Genomic DNA, 18,776 nt, shown 5'->3' on the forward strand with positions numbered 1-18,776 from the left:
ATGCGTAAAACAGATTTATAAATAGCTACAGTATGAAAAATATTTCAGTGCAAAGGCAATTTTAAGATTTCTAAAAAATACATTACAAATAATTTGTTAACTACACACAAGAAATTTGTCACTGCTACTGGTATAAAATTTATACCCATATTAACTTTTTAAAAATATATACACCAGTGTTTTATGTAGGGGACAGTTCTAACTGACCAACATTCATGTCTGCAATGGCAAGTATATGTACACACACCCACACATATATGTATGTATTTCAAAATGTTGCTGCTATGAGGACATTCTTTGAAACTGAAAAGTGCTACAAATGGTAGAAATACCTCCATCTGTGGTGCTCACCATTAGAATTCTTAAAGTTCTCTTATCTTTGGTATACTGAAAATTTCATAACTCACTTTACAATCTCTGCTTGACCCAGGTCATTTTAATAATATTTCACTGTTTGTTTAATGTGAAAATCACTCAGAATATTGTGAGAAACATTTCCTAGTAAGTTGATTTTTCTTTTCTTAAAAAGTAAATTAGCAAGTAAACTATTAAACTATTTTGCCTTTTTTTTTTTTAACACAGAAAGGGAAATAATTTTTCTCTGACACCTTAGTCCATTCAAAAGACAACTAACAATGGCTTGGCCAAGTCTTCCAATAAAGGCTGCAGCTCTGATTCCAAGTATTTTGTTTACACATTGAAAAAAATTTTTAGCTCATGTCCTCCCAAGAGGTACGTAATGACTATGGTTATTAACCAGTTCTAACCACCAGGCTGAAATTAACTGAAATCAGAATATTCCTTCAGATATTTTTGCACCCCAAAATAAAACACTGGACTAAAGAAACAAGACAAGGGCACAGCTAATCGTTGAATTAGCGCAAGGTAACATAAATGTAGCAGAGAAAGCAGAAGTGCAGGTTGGCTGTCATTCTTAAGGTAATTCAAACGGAATCCTTGAGGTCAAACTGGTTTCTATATCGCAACTATGGTTCAACTGTTAGTAAACAGCCGTGTGCCACCTCGTGGTTTGCTCGCAAAAGTTAACAGCTGTGTGCTTTGTACTGCGTCTACCAAGCCGATCAGCCAGGATTTAACCACACGTGCAAAAAACCCCAAATTAATTAAGAGGATGAATCCAGATAGTAAAAGACACTTATTTGGAAAACCAGCCTTCCTTCTTTTAAGGAAGAACATGTGTCAAAAAAAGCTTAATGTGTAATAGTTTCTGCTACGCACATTTTACAGTCATGGGGATAGGAAGTGGGGACACCGGGTAATCTGCATCTTTGACAAATTCACGAAGACCTTTTAAGCAAAATGCTTACATTTTGGTTTTGATGAGATTTCAACATTGATGATATTTACCTACTTAACAGCCAACTTGACTTCATATAGTGTGCACATACTCCACAGAAGGATTGTTTTGCCTATCTTTCTATGGGGGAAAAACTAACTGAAAACCAGACATAGCCCTGATTTGGCCACTTACAAGGAAGTGAACATTAGAGAGTGTTTCTTGAAAGCAGGTTTGCACAGAGGAAACACCAGTTTGTTCTACAGAAAGAGCAAAGAAAGAAAAAGGACAGAGGAAAATCAGAAACAGCACTTGTTAAATATGCTTTAGGAGACTTTCACTGGAGATAACTGAGGCCATTACTTCTGGCTGAAAATTAAAACTGTTGATCTCAAAATGTAGGTCACTGACTGAAACTATACACTTCAAGTAACAAGGAAAATGACTAAGGATGACAGAAGCAGTAAATGCACAAAAGTCTTGACACAGGATGAAGAGAATTTTTAGTGCTACCAGTCTCACAGTACCAGACTGTGCTGATTGTTCATTGCTCCAGTAGTTCAAAACATAAAAAGAGGCCTATTGGCCTGGAAGGGTTCATACTTCTAGCTCTTGATCCTGTTTGTCTGAACATTACCTCAGACAGCAAAAGCCACGTATAGTTTAATATATTTCTGTGACATGTTTGTTTCCTGAAAAAAGAAATAAACAAAAATACAGTTTTTAAAGGCTTGACTTGGTGTTCTGTCATACAGACGTTTCCAAACCTGACCCACTGTAGCGGTAGCCTGCACTGGAACGGCAATGCTTATTTGAATAGCCAAAGACAGATGGAAGTACTGAATAATCAACACCTCTCCAGTGCGTAAACATCATTTTTTTAGAATGAGCATTAGACCTTCTTGCTGGGGAATTGCTGCAGTCACTGCTCCTGTATCTTGGGTTTTTCAGACAGGCAAGAGGTGTGAATTCCGAGATGTGCTCCTGGCAGTGCGTCGATGCATTCTGGTGAAAGGGAAAAAAAAACCCAAAACAAACACAAAGTAAATAGGTGATTTTGGAGCTAAAAGTCTACAGCTGTGTTCTTTCATAGGGCCATTCTGCCCTTAGTATAAAACAATGCCTTTCACCAGATCACCACTCTGGCTATTTGTTTCATGTAAAGGTATTGACCCCTCATGTTATTGAGCAATCAACTACTTTCAACACGATTAGTTTTATATTAAGACCTACAGAACCAGGTATAATTTTACATATAATCTCTAAACCTGATAATGGGCTCTTTAGAGAACAGATGAGGATGCAGAGGGCTCCTTTCAAGTCATATTGTTTTAAATCAGGTTTATATTTCATTTTGCACTCTCTCCTGGTACATCTTTTCCTCTCTGAACTTTTTTACTCAGGATTTCTTACGAGGAATTTTAGGGCAGAAGAGAGGCAAGTACTTTTCCCTGTACATGCAAAGAGAGGGAATTCTTTACAGTCGGTTTGTGCTAATAGATGAAAGTTCGAGAGGTTTAGTGTGCTTGCTTTGTACTGCTAAGCAGTATCTGATTTTGGACTTGCTTAGATTACATGTAGCATCTGTACAGGCCATTTATACTACACATCACAATACTATCTTGGTCTAATTGTCCATTAAAATTTATCTGCACCACATAATCACTCCACACTGGCAGAATCTGCACTTCCACTCAGGAAATACTCAGGACTACGGTAACACCATGGCGGCGTGACAAGACCTTGGAAAATGTGCGTAAACTATAAGAAAGTTAGCACAGCACTTTCCCCGTGAGTTTATCTCACTCTTCTCATAAATGCACATATTATTTCCAAGTATACAGGTATGGAGGTTATATGACAGTATGTAAGATAGAAATGCATTATAAGCATGATTGAAACCAATGTTATAAATCTCTCCACGAATACTATATAAGCCAGCTAATGCTTTCCTCTTAATCATCCCCTTCCTCCTTCCCTGTTAACATCAACACAGTAGCAAAAGGGAAGAAATCACAAAATAAGTATTAACGATGTAGCTTATAGAAGTATGACTGAGATTTAATATTACTCTTAATGCCAATCACCAGCTTGAAACACTACTCTTGCATAATCAGGAGCAATCAGAAAGCTCTCTTACAACAGTTACTCTTGTAAAAGTCAGCAAACTATACCAAACTGCTCACTAACAGTGAGGCCTGGATTCTTTTAAACACACATATAGACCAAATAACAACACTAATACAGGAAAATGTAGATAATCAGGTAACAGAGTAGCAGACTTTGTTTCGGAAATGTCAGAGGGAGTAGTCATACACTGTATGGTTAACTATTTTCCAGCCAGAAAGTAAAGTATTTTAGTTACCACACATATTTCTAAGAAGAAAATATTTTTTTTTCCTACACATAGCTCCAAGGCAAGCACTTTCAATCTGCCATGATGGAAGATACTCAAGAAAGCTGAAGTTTTCTACCACTACTTGTCAATCAGTCATTAGAAGTAAATCAAAAGCAGCTCTCAACTACCTCTAAGCCCTACAGCCCACACCAGCATATTACATTGCATTTGTTCTCTTCACATGTTAGTACTCTGCACCTTCAGTTAACCCCTCTTGTGCTGCTCCTGGGGTCAGGAGAGTATGAAGAGACTGGAGCAGGTACAGTAACCAGGTGGGAATATATCGGAGTAAAAAAAGTGTACCTTCTTACACACGTTAGTGGTACGGCAAGGAGATGATGTAAAGCAGAGAACGTCATTCTGCTGCCCTAATGTTTTGTGGGTTTAGGAGCTCACCACTCATGCTGCTGTCTCGGGTATTTGGCAAGACCACCACGCTTCTCTCCTGATCCGAGGCAGCGATGCAGTGATACACTGCTCTACCATTACATCATATCATACACATTACTATGGTAAATACTGTCAGATATACAGCCCCAGTCTCCTGACCCAAGGTCCTATTCACAAGTAACTCACTTCCTTTTGTGTAGTTATCTTCCTGTTTTACTGTCTGCATTTGGTCTATATATGTGTTCAAGAGCATGAGAGACGACGGATAAACTACTGATGTGTAAAAATTTCTTCTGGCTTTGTGTATTGTACACCGTGGTGTCATGTAAGTACACTCCGCAAAAACGACTGCAGTTCTTACAGAAATGTCACCCAATGTCACCCTATACATAACTCAATGTATTTATAGGACTTTAATAGGGGTGTGTCGATTCATTGTTTTGCCTTACACGAGTAAGTGTCTGAGACAAAAAGATCTTACCTGTGGCATGGAACATCTCTTGCAAAAACTAGGCTCTCCAAGTAAAACATAATGATTTTGTATCAATATTGATACAGTACATCAAAAACTCTGGAGGAAACAGTTGATTTGTAAATAACACAGTTCACCAATAGATATTAATCCAAACTGGCAACACGTACAGTACTGTTACCTAGCTTTGATCTAATTATGGCTCGGAAGCTGAAAGATTTCCTTCAAGAAGTGGCCCATCGCTGTTCGCCAGTGCGTTTAGGGCTGTTTTATGTCTCATACTCTTCTGCAAGGATGAGGAAAAACAGTGAGACTCTTGCTGCATACAAGAGGGAAACGTGAATGAATTGCAGTATTTGATACAAACGTAACTGTTGTAGCAAAGTCCTGTAAAAGCGACGGATTTTCTGATAGATTTAAAAAGGAAAGGTCATCCAGTGTAAAACAAGGTTTCTATTTCTTGAGCCTAAGGTTAATCCTTTGAGCCACTCTGAGGGTGTTTTTAATTCTGTTTCAAACTCTGTGAAAAATACTTAATTACTCCTAAAAGCACTTAAACTGCACCATGATGAAGTACTGTGGGCTGTATGTCCTGCCTCTCTGACAATAACCTGTACTAAATCGGAGAAGTCCCCGTGATATGATGAGGCCAAATCGATTCCAAGTTAAGGAGCGGACGTCCCGCTTCACTACTCCCCAGAAACACTGGTACACTGCAGGGAGCGCGACACAGGAAGGTGATGGGGCCAGTGCTAATGAAGGCTGATGTACAGCTCAGTCATTACACCACAGGGAGAGAGGACAGGTGAGTTACAAAGGTAACTTCTTCCCTGGGATTCAAATATTGCAACAGCAAGATCCATTTCCATAGAAGAGGAGCCCAACACGTGACAGGCAACAGTTTGCTGGCGATCGGCTTTCTAAGAGCGCTGTGCGGTTGTTCAGCAGCAGCTAAGCCCATTGTGGAACAGAAGAATGATGAATCCCCACAGAGGCTTCCCCAGGCAAAAGGACCACTTTGAGTTTCCCCAAGCGCAGCAAAGGGTAGAGAACTCATAATGAGGCTGATGGACCGATCTTGTGACTGAAGTGGAAGTGAAGTAAAAAACCATCAGTCAGAAGTGAAGAGAAAAAGAAAAATATTTCTTAAAAAGGGATGAAAACACAGAAGTTATTTACAGCTCAGAATCAAAACACCCGGCATTTCAGCTAGGAAATATTTGGGATTGCTGAAACACTGTCAATCAAAGTGACAATTATAAAAATGAAGAAGATAATTTAAAGTGAATTTATATTTTCTATAACAGAGCTGCTGAGCTTCTGCTATTAATAAAAGAAGAATAAAGAACAAGGAAGTGCAATCAATAAATGTAGATTGGATGTATTAAAAAAAAGTCCTATTGTTTTTTAAAAGTAAAGGCTGAAAGAAACCTCACAGATCCACAATTTCCAGTTAAAGCACAAAATTCAGCTTGTTTCATTGAGCCGAAGAGTCACTGGGACTACATGTATAAGAAATTAACAGATTTTGACCGAAATTACCAAAAGGCAACAGATTCCTCCAAAGCTTTTGCAGAAACAATTTTTTATCCCAGGAAAGACAGTAGGTCATACGTGTATATATATAACACTACATATGCACATATATACATATACTTGTATGTACATATATGTAGTGTATACACACGTATGTATATGTCTCTGTGTGTGCGTATGTATACATGTGTGTATATATCTCTCTCTCTCCCTCTTTCATGGAAAAGCTCTCAAAAAACCCCAGAACTATATCTGGAATGTTTAAAAACCTCTGAATGATAATGATGGTAAACAACCACTGACCACACACTACAGTGACTCTCAAACAATTGAAAAATTTAGAAGCATAAGAATGTCTTCAAAGGCTTTGTGCAATCTTATTGCCTAGGGAAAACTAATTTAGTAGCCTGGGAGGTGGCTGCTCATCCTATGTTAATCTTTTCAACTGTTCCAGAAGACCTTTTATTACAAAGAGAGCAACATAGCTTATAAGAATGTAGTAATTTTTAAAATAATGGTTTAAAAGCTCAGTTCAAACCAATCCTAAAGACACTTCAAAGCCAATTTTAGTCAGAATTTTCAAAAGTGAAAAAAACCTTGTGTGTTTTCCTTGTGTCTTATGTAATTACAGTCATTTTTATTGACTATACATTTTTGAAGGGGGAAAGAAGGAGGAAGTGTATTTTTTCTTTGCCAGTTAAGAAATAAAGATACAAAATCTGCAACGGAAACCAATACTCTCCTAGTATTAAGTCAAAGGGAGTTTTCTTGCAGACTGTAGGGAAGCCAAGATTTACTAGCATTTCTTCTGCTTTTCTATTAAGTGAAATGTCATGTACTTCTGGATATTGAGCTCTTTTCTTTCTAGAAAGAGCACAGAATTTCATAACATGGAATATAAGGAAAGCTCAGTTTGAAAATGCATCCTGGAAGTAACTTATTATTAAAAAAGTTGCATTTTCTCCTATCACAGTAGAGCAGATATATTAATATATTCCAAAGATCACTTAAATTGATTCCTGCACCACATTTACGGTATTACACTAGTAACATAAGCATAATCAGAATTATCAGTTCTTTGTATGGCAACTATTCCATTTACTCAGGTAAAATGCAAACATGACATACATTCACCTACAGACACACCAATGATTAAAACAGGGATCTAAGAATCCTAGATTCTTGAGGCAGAAACATTATGTAAAATTCAGTAATGACAGTGACAAAAATGACAGTGATAGTAACGGATTGTGACAACGATTCGTAGAATCTTTAAGATAAACAAACAGAAGAAGAAAAAAAAATATACTAAAAAAGTATTCTTCTTCAAAATACAGTTGACATGAATCAGAAATTGAGATAATGAGTATGGTAAATAACTTCTGATGATAAACTTTTTACTGTCCTTTGAATGAAATGGCCAAGCATGCAGAAAGGCAGAAAAAAGTCACCTTTTGTTCCATTAGAAACTTAGACTGCTTGAAGTCTGAGAAAGCATAAAGATGGTGGACTGCTCAACAGAAAGGCACTGATGTTTAGTCTGATTTCCCCAGAAGATTGTAGGAAGCAACCGTGCACATCATTTATGTTTAAAGCAAGGAGCAGTTATTTAGACAAAACGGATTGGGAGACGGGAAGAAACAAAGAGAGGGAAGAAGAAAGACAAGCGATATATCCGGTTAAAAGTCAAAGATTTTCTACTAAATAGTAAAAAATTAATATTGCCTGTGTTAAGCCCGAAGTCTGCTTTACCATTGATTCCTTTTCCAACACTAACATACAATGACCGTAAGAAATACGGTAATACCTTTGTTTGGGGCTTTTGTTTGCTAGCTTGTTTCTTTGCATTAACCCATCCTCACTCTCTCTCTTTAGACTTTTAAATGAAGCATGCAGAACCTATACTGAGATCAACTTCCACAAGTTGCTTAAATGGCAGAGACACATCTATTAAAGGTATCGAAATAGAAAAACACTAAATGCTGATCTGCCTGGGAATGCTTTGCTGCTACTCTTGATTCTTTCCTGGTCTCCTGAAATGGGGCATTTTCACAACTGTACATTCAAGGAATACAAAACAATGGCAAGGGGTTTTACTTTGCAGGTTATGATAGGAGAATTTTTTACCTTTGCTAAAGGGGAAATTTTACTTTCCTTGGAAGTAAAGTTCCTTTATTCCTTTCCTCCTAATGCAAAGTATCTTCTCAAATAAACATCAAAATGCTAACTAAACCCTACACACACAGTTGCTGGTAACTCATTACTTTAACCTACCAGTTAGTTGGTGGTTGCTGGGCTGAAAACAGCAAGGGCGATAACATTAATTTTCATGTTCAACACCTGTACTGTCCTTCACTTTCTAACGTATATAATATATGACAGTTTGTTGAGGTCTAAAATACAGGTAAAATTTTCTGTTGGGGCTGGTTTGGTGGCCCCAGAATAGTACCATGCATCCCACAGAACCTAGCTTCCCTTTTCAGCCTCAGGAGAGCACGTCTTTATTACACAACAGTTTCTCCTTTTGGGCTTATCAGAAGAGAGGTGACAACAGATTTTAAAATACTCTTCCCATTGGCACAGCAAGACACATTTATGTAGAGATAAGGTATCAAAACAGGCAAAATGTAATTTGAAATATAAAAGAGGAAATAATTATTAATAGAATATGAGTAAGTTTTAAGAGAGGTGTTTTTGTAACAGGTACAGCATCAGTTTAAAATAGTTTGTTAAAGAAGCATTATACTGCACAGATCATGCGATATCAATGTTGGCATGAGTTTACTACACACTCCTTACCAACATACTATATATTCATTACATTTATTTTAAGTGTATAAATTCTAGATTTATTCCATAATAAACACACATGCAGTTGTAAAGTCCCTTGGTATAGGATTGCAACTGCTTGGGCCCTAGTTCCTAGAACCCCCCTAGTTCAAAGGGGGTTTCAATAAAATCACATGCTCCCTTCCTACCAGTTTTATTTTGAGCTTAGCTTATTTTAGCTGGTTTTCCACATGCTCAGCTTGCATGGTAAATGCTGAAATGTCCACACTAGAGTTTCATTTATGCAGTAGAATGGTATGAAAGATAATTACTTCAATTCAGGGGTGTGGGCAGTGCCTCTGAATACTCCACTACAGCAGGAACAACTGCTTTCCAGGCTGATGCTAAGAGTCTCCTACCTACCCTCACCAAGATTCCAATCCCCTCACCCTTCTTATCTCCTCAAATCAGGAATCCTGTTGAGCCATATACCCATCTCCCACCATGCTCATCAGCCTATTTCCCCATGGTTGCTAGTAGGGAGGCACAGGGGTTGCCCGAGGGTTCAGGTAAATACCACCATGTAAATAATCAGCAGCTTATTTCACCACACCACTCAGAAGTGGCTAGTATACAACCAGTGATAAACACCACAGGTGGGGAACCTCTGTTCTAATCTTGTCTCTAAGCTTCAAAGAGGTCTAATTATTAGAGACTTGTGATACTAAAAACTAAGTTCACAATGAAAAATATTTTTACCTGGATTCTTTCTGTTGCCGTAGGCCACAACTGTCTGCATAAGACCTTCTTGAGAACATCGGGAAGAAGGCTGACAGTTATGAGCAGAATTATACCCAGCCACGCAGGACCACTAGACAGCATTTGCATGAACACATAATACATCCTCTGATAATTAAGAAAAGGCCTAGTAGGAAAAAGATTAAATAGATATTACACTTCCATACATAAAAGAAAGACTGGCAATGTTAAATATAAAAATTATGACAGTAATGAAATACTACAGGTTCAACTTCCCAGTTTGTGGGAGGTCATCCATCCCAGTTTTCACAAAAGAAGATCTAATCACGCGCTGACTAGAGAGAACTACTTTCCTCTTGTCTTCCAGGCTGCATAAAATACCATGCTGTCCTCCCTCCCATGCTGCCTCTCCCTTGCAAAGATAAACTAAGTTACATTCTTAATCCTGTTTATGCTCTTCCATCTACTCCTTATCTTGCCCCAGATATTTTCCACCTTTCTTCTCAGTGTCCCACCCATCACTTCCCTCCTCTTTCCCAACGCACACACGTTTGTATGTATCCTTAGAGTAAGGCTCATTGACCACACCTTTTTTCATACTCCTCAAGCTCCCCTAAGCACCTCTGACAGTTTCATGTTATGCTCCCTAACCTATTCACCACATTTTTATCTGCCCCTACTTTCACTGCCTTCACTTCCACATCTCCCTGTATTTCCACGGCAGTCGTCTGGTCATTAAAATGCCATCCCTGTACGGTAATGGGAACCAGAGGCCATGTTTACTGACAGCAAAGATCAATGCACAGTTTGTAGTAACACTGCAGTGTAAAGCCCCACTACCAGTAGGGCAGTTTCCTGCTAGTTTCTAAAATTGTATAGAAGTCTTTGCAAACTAAAAGGGTAATTAAGTTAAAATACACTGCTGCACATAAATAGTCACATCTCAGAGGCTACTGAATATCCAAGGAGTTGACAGGTCATTACTTATTTGCAAAGGAGGCACTGAAATACAAATCCTTACTCCAAATTAAATGGGACCTTAATCATCATGCGACAGTTAGCGTCTGCTTTCTCTCTGGTCCCCCAGAATGTTTACTATGCATATGAAGAAGAACAGTTCCAGCAGAAGAGGTTAGAAAAGATAATCTTGTAACTGAGCACTCTCTACAGATGAGAAAGGGAAATTCAAGTTCCTGTTGCCAGTTGGGCAGAATAAAAACTTGAACTTGTTTCAACTTGATCACCTTCCCAAAAATTTCAGTTTCAAGTACACAGACATTTTTAACAGAAGGAAAAAACCCCCAAACTACTTTCAATCGGGTATGTACCAGAGTTATATTAATTCTTAAAAAGCTTCTTACCAACAGTAGAACAAGTAAGTGCTCAGATATCCACAGTAAATCTATTTTGCTAAATAAGGGGGCAAATAACAAGCTCAAACACAGGACTCCTGGTCAACCGCACTTCAATGTGAGTTCCACTCCCTGGCTCTAGTTTAGACTGCTCCAGCTAGTTCCCTCCAAGACAAGCTGAGTAGATGGGTTGCTAGCCCCAGGCTGCACAGGCATGACCTACCCTGTGACATTTTGCCTCAGATGGCCAGCTTCATCTCCTTGAACCAACCCTAGGACCACTTTTCACTGACACTATGGCGATAGCCCCAGTGGCAGCCTACGGGCTCACACTGTTCTCACACTCTTCTCTAAGAATATTTTAGCAGCCATTCAGTGAAAGAAGAGCTGAACATTCTGTAATTACCATTACTGATGTATTTAAAATGTGACTGCTATTGGGAGTTCTGCAACACATAAAAGCTGAATTTAATTCTGTTTGGGATAAACAAATGAAATATATAACAACTTTATGTTTCTGAAATAACATTTGCAATGCAATTTGTATTAGGATTCATACCAAATAATTCCTCCCCAGAGCAGAGAAAAGATAATGTAGAATACCAGTGATCCCCAGATCATGAAGTGATTTATCCATGTCCAATAGTGTGTATCTAGAGCAAGCTGAAAAAAACAACAGATTATACAGTGTTATTACTATCTAGAAGCAACAGAATACTCAGCAGAAGATGAACTAAAATGATGTCCTTTGAAAAAAGGGAAGTATTCTACACAGAATTAACTAAAAGAAGTTTTTCAACTTTTAGCACAGTTAAGAAGGCACAGATAGCAAGATTTGTATTTAAACTAATACCCTCCAATGTACAGTCGTAGAGAGAAACTGGTATTATAAAAGTAGCTCTAGGAAAGTTTCAATGGATAAAATACAGAATACCTTACCTTCAATGTAACCGTGAATACAAGCACAGTAAACACCAGTGTTCCAAAGGTCCAGTTTCCAAACATCTATAAAAAATGGCCCAAAGCAGTTATAGGTAATATTATCCACTACTTCGTGAACTGTCCAGAATAAACCTCCTAAACCTATGTATTGCTTTGTATCAGGAACGGACACTTAAGCAACAACACTGAATTCTTACATGATACAGTGCAAATTGTTTTGGTTTCTTGCCCTTGTGTGTACACACCTCAGTTTCCATACAGACAGGAAAAACCCACAATCAATGCACTCAACCTAAAGTTCACATTATTTCTTAATAAAGTGTAGCACAGTTAACAAATCACTGAGATTTACAAATGAACTGCAGTAATTTCATCAATCTTCTTGGCCATCATCTTTTCTCTATCTCCCTTCTCTTGGAGATTCAACAGCATGTTATACAGATGAGTGACAGTGTAAGAAATAATGTGATAACCATCAAAGCCATGTAAGTACATAAATGTTCTACATACTTTTTAAGATAAAACACTTTTGAATTGTGGTTGATTTTCTCCCCATCTGCATAATGAAATAAAAACACTTCAGCTTTTCAAGTGGCCAGAAATGATCATTAATGTTGACAGAGGGAAGAACTGGTGGTGAATATGATCACAGAGGATTGCTTGGACTGCAGTAGCTATGAGATGACCAAGTCTGGGATCCAAAGAAGCGTTGGGAAAGTAAGCAAGAGAGTTAGGTCACTGTATTTTAAGAGAAGAGACTTTGTTTATTCAGAGCATTACACCCATGAAAGAGAAGTGTGCCAAGAGAGGCAAATGATTTTGAAAGAGAAAACTGCTGAGAACTCATGAACTCTCTTCTGCAGGAACACATGAAATTTCAGCAGAAGACCCAGTTGCTCAAGCAGGACGTTTCTCAATGAATAAAAAGGCAAAATGGGAGCATGCAAGAGATGACAATATGGGCAGGCAGCAAATGGGTAGCATATAAAAGAATTACTTGTGTACAGAGGAATAAAATCACACAGACAAAGACCCGCTCAAACTTAGATTAGTGAGGGGTGTTGAGGGTGACAAAAAGGATATTTACAGATATCCTCGTTTCAAAGGGAAAACTTAAGTCCACTGATGGAGTGGTAAAACAACTTAGTGGAAAGTGTTAAAAGAAAATGCTGAAGTATTCAATACTCTGGATATTAGTCTTCTTGAGCAAAACCTGCTCTTTGCATTTAACAGCAAAGCTTGGGAAGGAGAAGCCAACAATGTGGGAGCAGCAGGTTAAGAAGTTGTTAAAGGAGGGAGAGCAGTAGATGCAATCTATTTTGAATTTAGCAAGGTATTTGACACTTGACTCAAGCAGCGTTCTCATCCGGAAGATGAGGAAGCCAGGGCTGGGTAAACAGACCTGAGCTGAAAACTGGCTGAATCACTCGACTCAAAAGTTTAGTGAGTTTAGTGACTTGATGGTTGGTTGGCTGCTGGTAATCAGTGAACTATATCAGGGACTGATGCTGGGGCTGATATTGTGGAATATCTCTGTCAGTGGCCTGGATGGTGACACAGAGAGCATCATGAGCAAATCGCCAGGTGAAAAACAGAGAATGGCTGACATAACATATGCAAGATGGTTAGCAGTCTATAGCTCTCCTGTGAAGAGAGGCTGAACGACTTACTTAGTCTGGTGGAACAGAGGTTAGGAAACAACCTAGTAGTTGCCCACAGATATTTCAAGAACAATTACAAAAGATGAACAACTGTAACAGATTACTCTTCAGCAACAAGAAAAATTCTACTTAGGTATTAGGAGAAATTTTTTCAAAAGGAAGGCAGAAAAACATTGGAACAGGTGGCCCAGAAAGGTTATGGATTCTCCATCCTCAGGGATATTCAAAACTTCAGAAAAAGACTACACAAAGTTTTGAGCAGCTTGATTTTAATTAGCCCTGCAGAAAGCAGGGAGTTGAACTAGATCACCTTCAGGGTCCCTTCCCATCTACATTATTCTGTATGAGCTCGCCCAATATTAGATGACAGGGGATCCACATGGGCAAGTGACGACACAAATAAGCTGCCATGGAAAAACTCTGAATGGAGGCCACAGCCAGGCACAAGACAGAAATCTGCAGGAAGATAGGCTGAGATAATCTGATCAACTGGGAATGGAAAATCATTTAAAAAATAAACACATGACTGGCTGAAAGACTCATTATTCTGAGTAATCATCTCTTTTTTAAAAAATTATTCAATGTGCGACCAAGTGCACAGAACACAAAATGAAGGGCAGAAATTTTTCAGCATTTTGATATTTACTTTGATATGTAATATAATAATTTTACAGGGTCACTAGGCTTACTACAGTATTTTGTGTGCCCTAACAAAAATCAGGGCAGTTAAAACTGGACAGGAATCTGGTTCAGGAAATTCAAATGATGCCATTTACCAACTTTCTCCCTGCAGTTAAATTTTACAATACTCTCATATCCTATCTGGAATCTCTCAGAGAGCCTACTGTCAGTCTGAGTTTCTGCATACTGAAACAGATATGTCCATATTTCCAATGAAAGCTGTTAGATTAAATAAAAAAGTTAAAACAACCTTCCCCTGTCTCTGTTTGTCAGACTAGATAGAAAGCATCACGCTGCAACCAAACCCTTCACGGGTTCAAAACCCCATCTTTTTGGCTCAGAAAACAAGGTCATAGCACCGGGATACCTGACTCCATAAGGCTGCTAATTTGTCACAAAGAAAGGTAAGCACAGCAATATGGGATGGTGTGAGTTACAAAAACTCACAATGTATTTTCAGCATTTACTATCTCAAGATGCTACTCATGTCTTCAGGCTGTGAATCGCTCTTAAGTCTGTTTGTTAACATCTAGTTTATTAACAAGTATTTTTCTATGCCTTGCTCCCAGCCTATCCAAGACTTTCCCTCCTCCTTCTGCAACCATATTTGTTGTCTCTTCCATGTTCCAATTCATCGTTCTACTCACCTCACTTCCTTCCTGCTGTTTTGTATTTCCCATTCTGTTATTCCTTTTAACTTAGTTTCTCCTACCTATCTCTGAACCCAGCTTAAAAACTATATTTAATCCACTCCGCATCAAATGTTAAAATAAAAAAATCACACAGGAAATACATTTTATCATATGGGTAAACTAAGATGACATTTACAATCCGCAATTACTTCTACAGTGCCTTCTTTTCTTCTTACCTTCCCTATGTAGTTGGTCTCTGACTATATGTTTTTACACCACCAACCATGTCATAGCCAAAGTGGAACACCATACACAAAGCAGTATCACAAATTAATAACAATTAATAAGAGATAAATCTTCGGCATCTTAGTTTTGCTTACCAGGAAATGACCGAGGGAGGCATTTATGAAGTAAACCTCAGCAATTAGAAGTACACATTTTCATTATTCTAGTAACATCACTCTACAGCATGTAAACAGTTTCAAACAAATTTCTAAATATTGAGAAACGTCCTGAGGGGATTATGCTTGGAAGCAAGCTTAATGGTATCTAAATTTTAGTCTGACACAGGCATCAATTTAAGTGAAAGACATTGACTTTCTTCACTTTTTACTAGTTTTGCAACAATGGTGATTAGTTAATTTCTGGAGGGAAAGAAGAATTCAAAATTTTTGCTTCAGCACCCATTTTAACAATTTAGAACCTAACTTGAATCGTCTTATATAATTTATAGTATTAGTGTTACCTTCAGCCCTTTTATCCCCTTTCCTATTTTCTACCTTTTCCCTGTCTATAATAACATTTTGTTGCAGTGAACCTTTCAAATCTTAAAGTCGTTCATTGACTTTTTCTAGATGTGAGCATAATTTAAATATTTGGAAATAACCATCAACACCAGCTAGTATACATGCATGTATGAAATCATGTATGTATCTCTGACTATTCCTGAACACTAACATTTTCAAGCCTTTAAATCTAAAATTGCAACTCAAAATATGTAAGTTTTATATACATACACACAAGCAAGCATGCATGTCGAATGATGATGAATTTTGTAACCCACTCTGACACTCGAGAGTCAGAATGTCTCATCAAGCAATACATTTTATTATCAAATATTGACATGGGTAGGGTATCCAGTTGTAGACATAAACATTCAAAATTTGGAAATTAGGCACTAGTCTGGCTTTAAAGCTTTATCAAGAAGAATTTGATTCAATGTCGGCAACAGAACTAGACTAAAATTTTTCAAAGGAACCCAGTCAGAATATCTGCAAAAGAAACCATTTAGCAAATAGGTGCAGGTATTAGAAGTCTAATTTTCAGGGCTATAAACATAAGCCGATGCAGAGTTTTGAACATCTAACAGGGAACATAATGGTACCAGAAGAAGCACTGCAGTGTACAGTTATGTCTAATGGAAATTCATTCTGTCCTTAGAAAAGCTCTAACAAGGGTTCTCTCACACAACAGTTCATTTCCCTGATAGATGTCACAAAGATAGTATTTAATGATAGTTGAATATTGTTTTTCTAGCAAACGTGTACATTACATATACACAACAAAATTGTGCCCAGTTTATTTTCTCACTTTAAGGGTCTTTTCTAAAGCCATTCAAGCACTTTATAGCATAAACTAATAAATTTTCTATAGCGGAGAGAGTCAGCAACAAAATGTAGGTCACAGAAAAGCACAGAATAAAATATAAAACGCAAGGAAGCAAAAAGCCTACTTATTTTTTGAACTTCGTAACTCTTTACTGCAGCACGTATACCTTAATATACCTTATACTCTATATAAGGTTCTTTATATTTTAAGTATTTATACAGTAGCAATAATGAGCATTTCTATCTATAGGTTTAAGTGATATTTTGAAATAATTCTTCGAAGTACTTAACTGCTCTTTAACAGTTTAGTTAAAGAACAGTGAAAGATGAAATGGATATCATGACAAATCCACAATAGTCTTACCATGTGAGTGCTGGTTGTCATTAGCTGAGGATAGGAAGAGAAGCAAGTAGCAAAAAGAAAAAAAAGCACACAAATAAAACAGACCAAAATATCAATGGGTAAAATAAATAAAATGCAAAAGTTCTTACAATTTGCATTAATGTGACTGCAAAGCAAGTAGAGATAGATTATTTTAAGCTGCCAAATGTAAAAAAATAACTAAAATATTAAAAAGCTTGTTGTACTTAAGATCTTTTATGATCTTTCATAACTACTCTACCAAGAGTCTTTTGATATGTTAATCAAATATTCATCAGATGCATGTTAGGCACAAAACAGAAAAGTTACTATGGAAATTCTGAAGGAATACTTGGAATTTACAATACATATTTCTCCTGAGTTGTATCTAGTCCTATGGCTTTGTTTACCGATGCACAAAATTCCTATTGCGTAGTTCAGACTTTGCTAAATAGATAACCCATCTATCTCACCATAACTCATAAAACATTTATCATCTGTGCTGGAAATCTTGAAGAAAACACTAACCTGTCCATTGCTGGTCACAACTGTGTTGTCAAACAAGAAATAGGCACCAAAGAAAAATACCACAGCATCAAACACTCCTAGGAATGTCCAATAAATAAATGCACGCCAGCGCAGCAAAGCATTCTTGGCAACATCTCTGTGTAATACAAAATATATGCATTCATTATCAGCACGTTCAAAAAGTCAAGACAAATGATGTCACTCATATTGGTTTTTGAAGGAAAAACAATTAAGATATTGCATGCAAGACCACCGCATTTCCACATGACAACTGTCTACCACTTCACATCCAAGTCCTTCCTGAAGGTCTCCTCGTGTTTTTTTTTTTATTTAATTTTTACTAGACCCTTTTAACTGCTGCCTGTAATTCTGCCTATTTCAACCATATGGTAAATGCTCCTGTACTACACCCATTTACTTTGCAAATCTTTTTTACAGAAGGTATCTTTTTTTCCCAGTATTTGCTGTGCATGTGATGACCCACTGTAGATTCTAAATGGAGGTCACTACAGGTCTCTGGAGACTTTGCTTTATTTCCTGTGGGGTACTTTTATCCAGAACATTGTAACAAAACAAGATATTAATTTTATGTGGAACATGCAAAACAAGGATTTTGCAGTTGAATTGAAGCTTCAAGTCAAATTCAGTTTCTTGAATGTTTTCCGACATAAAATACAGGGATTATTCAACAGTACAACTGTTCACTAGCATATATTTTCCCATTACAGAAAAAATTAAGTATTACAACTAGTTCCTGCACACAGAATGAGTATATATCAACTTGGCATATATCATAAACACATCAGAGTAAATCAGACCATAGTTAAATGAAAACCTTGAATTACAGAAACATTTACTACCAAACTGATACTTTCACCATATGAACTTTAAAACCTGCCTGATATCCATATGAAGTCATTTCTCCTGGTAGATTACCAATACACAGTGCAAAATGTATGTGGTTAACAGCCTCATCTGGCCTAGAGCTACTGCACTATTGCCCAAAACAGTCTAGCAACAGACTCTGTTATATATCTAAACCCCAAATATTTTCGACCAATTAACCTCTGCTAGCTTTCAAAAACCAAAAAGGTCTTCTGAATGACCATTTTTAAACTGAAAACATTTAAAATACAGAAGAGAAAATAAAAATCGGGAGGAGGGTATGTTTCAACAGTAATATCTTCTATTTCTTTTCAATTTCTGTCCTGGTTTCAGCCAGCATAGAGTTAATTTTCTTCATAGAAGCTAGTGTGAGGCTGTGTTTGGATTTGGGATGAAAATAATGTTGATAACGTGCTGATGTTTTGAGTTGTTGCTGAGCAGTCAAGGACTCCAGCTTCCCATGCTGGCCTGCCAGCGAGCAGGCTGGGGGTGCCTGGGGAGCTGGG

General features: G+C 37.5%; 1 protein-coding gene across 2 annotated transcripts in view; it reads right to left on the reverse strand.

Moving 5' to 3' along the window:
- Window positions 1-2,044: 2,044 nt before the first annotated feature.
- ATP11A (ATPase phospholipid transporting 11A) overlaps window positions 2,045-18,776 on the reverse strand; it is a gene marked incomplete at both ends in the record, with an annotated part of 136,467 nt that continues 119,735 nt past the window's right edge. The window contains 5 exons of one of the 2 annotated variants that reach the window (XM_081999372.1): window positions 2,045-2,302; window positions 9,622-9,787; window positions 11,533-11,636; window positions 11,913-11,978; window positions 17,386-17,521. In XM_081999372.1, coding sequence (XP_081855498.1) covers window positions 2,045-2,302; window positions 9,622-9,787; window positions 11,533-11,636; window positions 11,913-11,978; window positions 17,386-17,521 — 730 coding nt within the window. Of the gene's footprint in view, window positions 2,303-7,555; window positions 7,634-9,621; window positions 9,788-11,532; window positions 11,637-11,912; window positions 11,979-17,385; window positions 17,522-18,776 lie in introns of those variants that run through there. The other variant, XM_081999373.1, reaches the window with a different exon arrangement.

The sequence above is a fragment of the Phaethon aethereus genome (assembly GCF_964289735.1).
Source record: "Phaethon aethereus genome assembly, chromosome: 1".
Lineage (NCBI taxonomy): Eukaryota > Metazoa > Chordata > Aves > Phaethontiformes > Phaethontidae > Phaethon > Phaethon aethereus.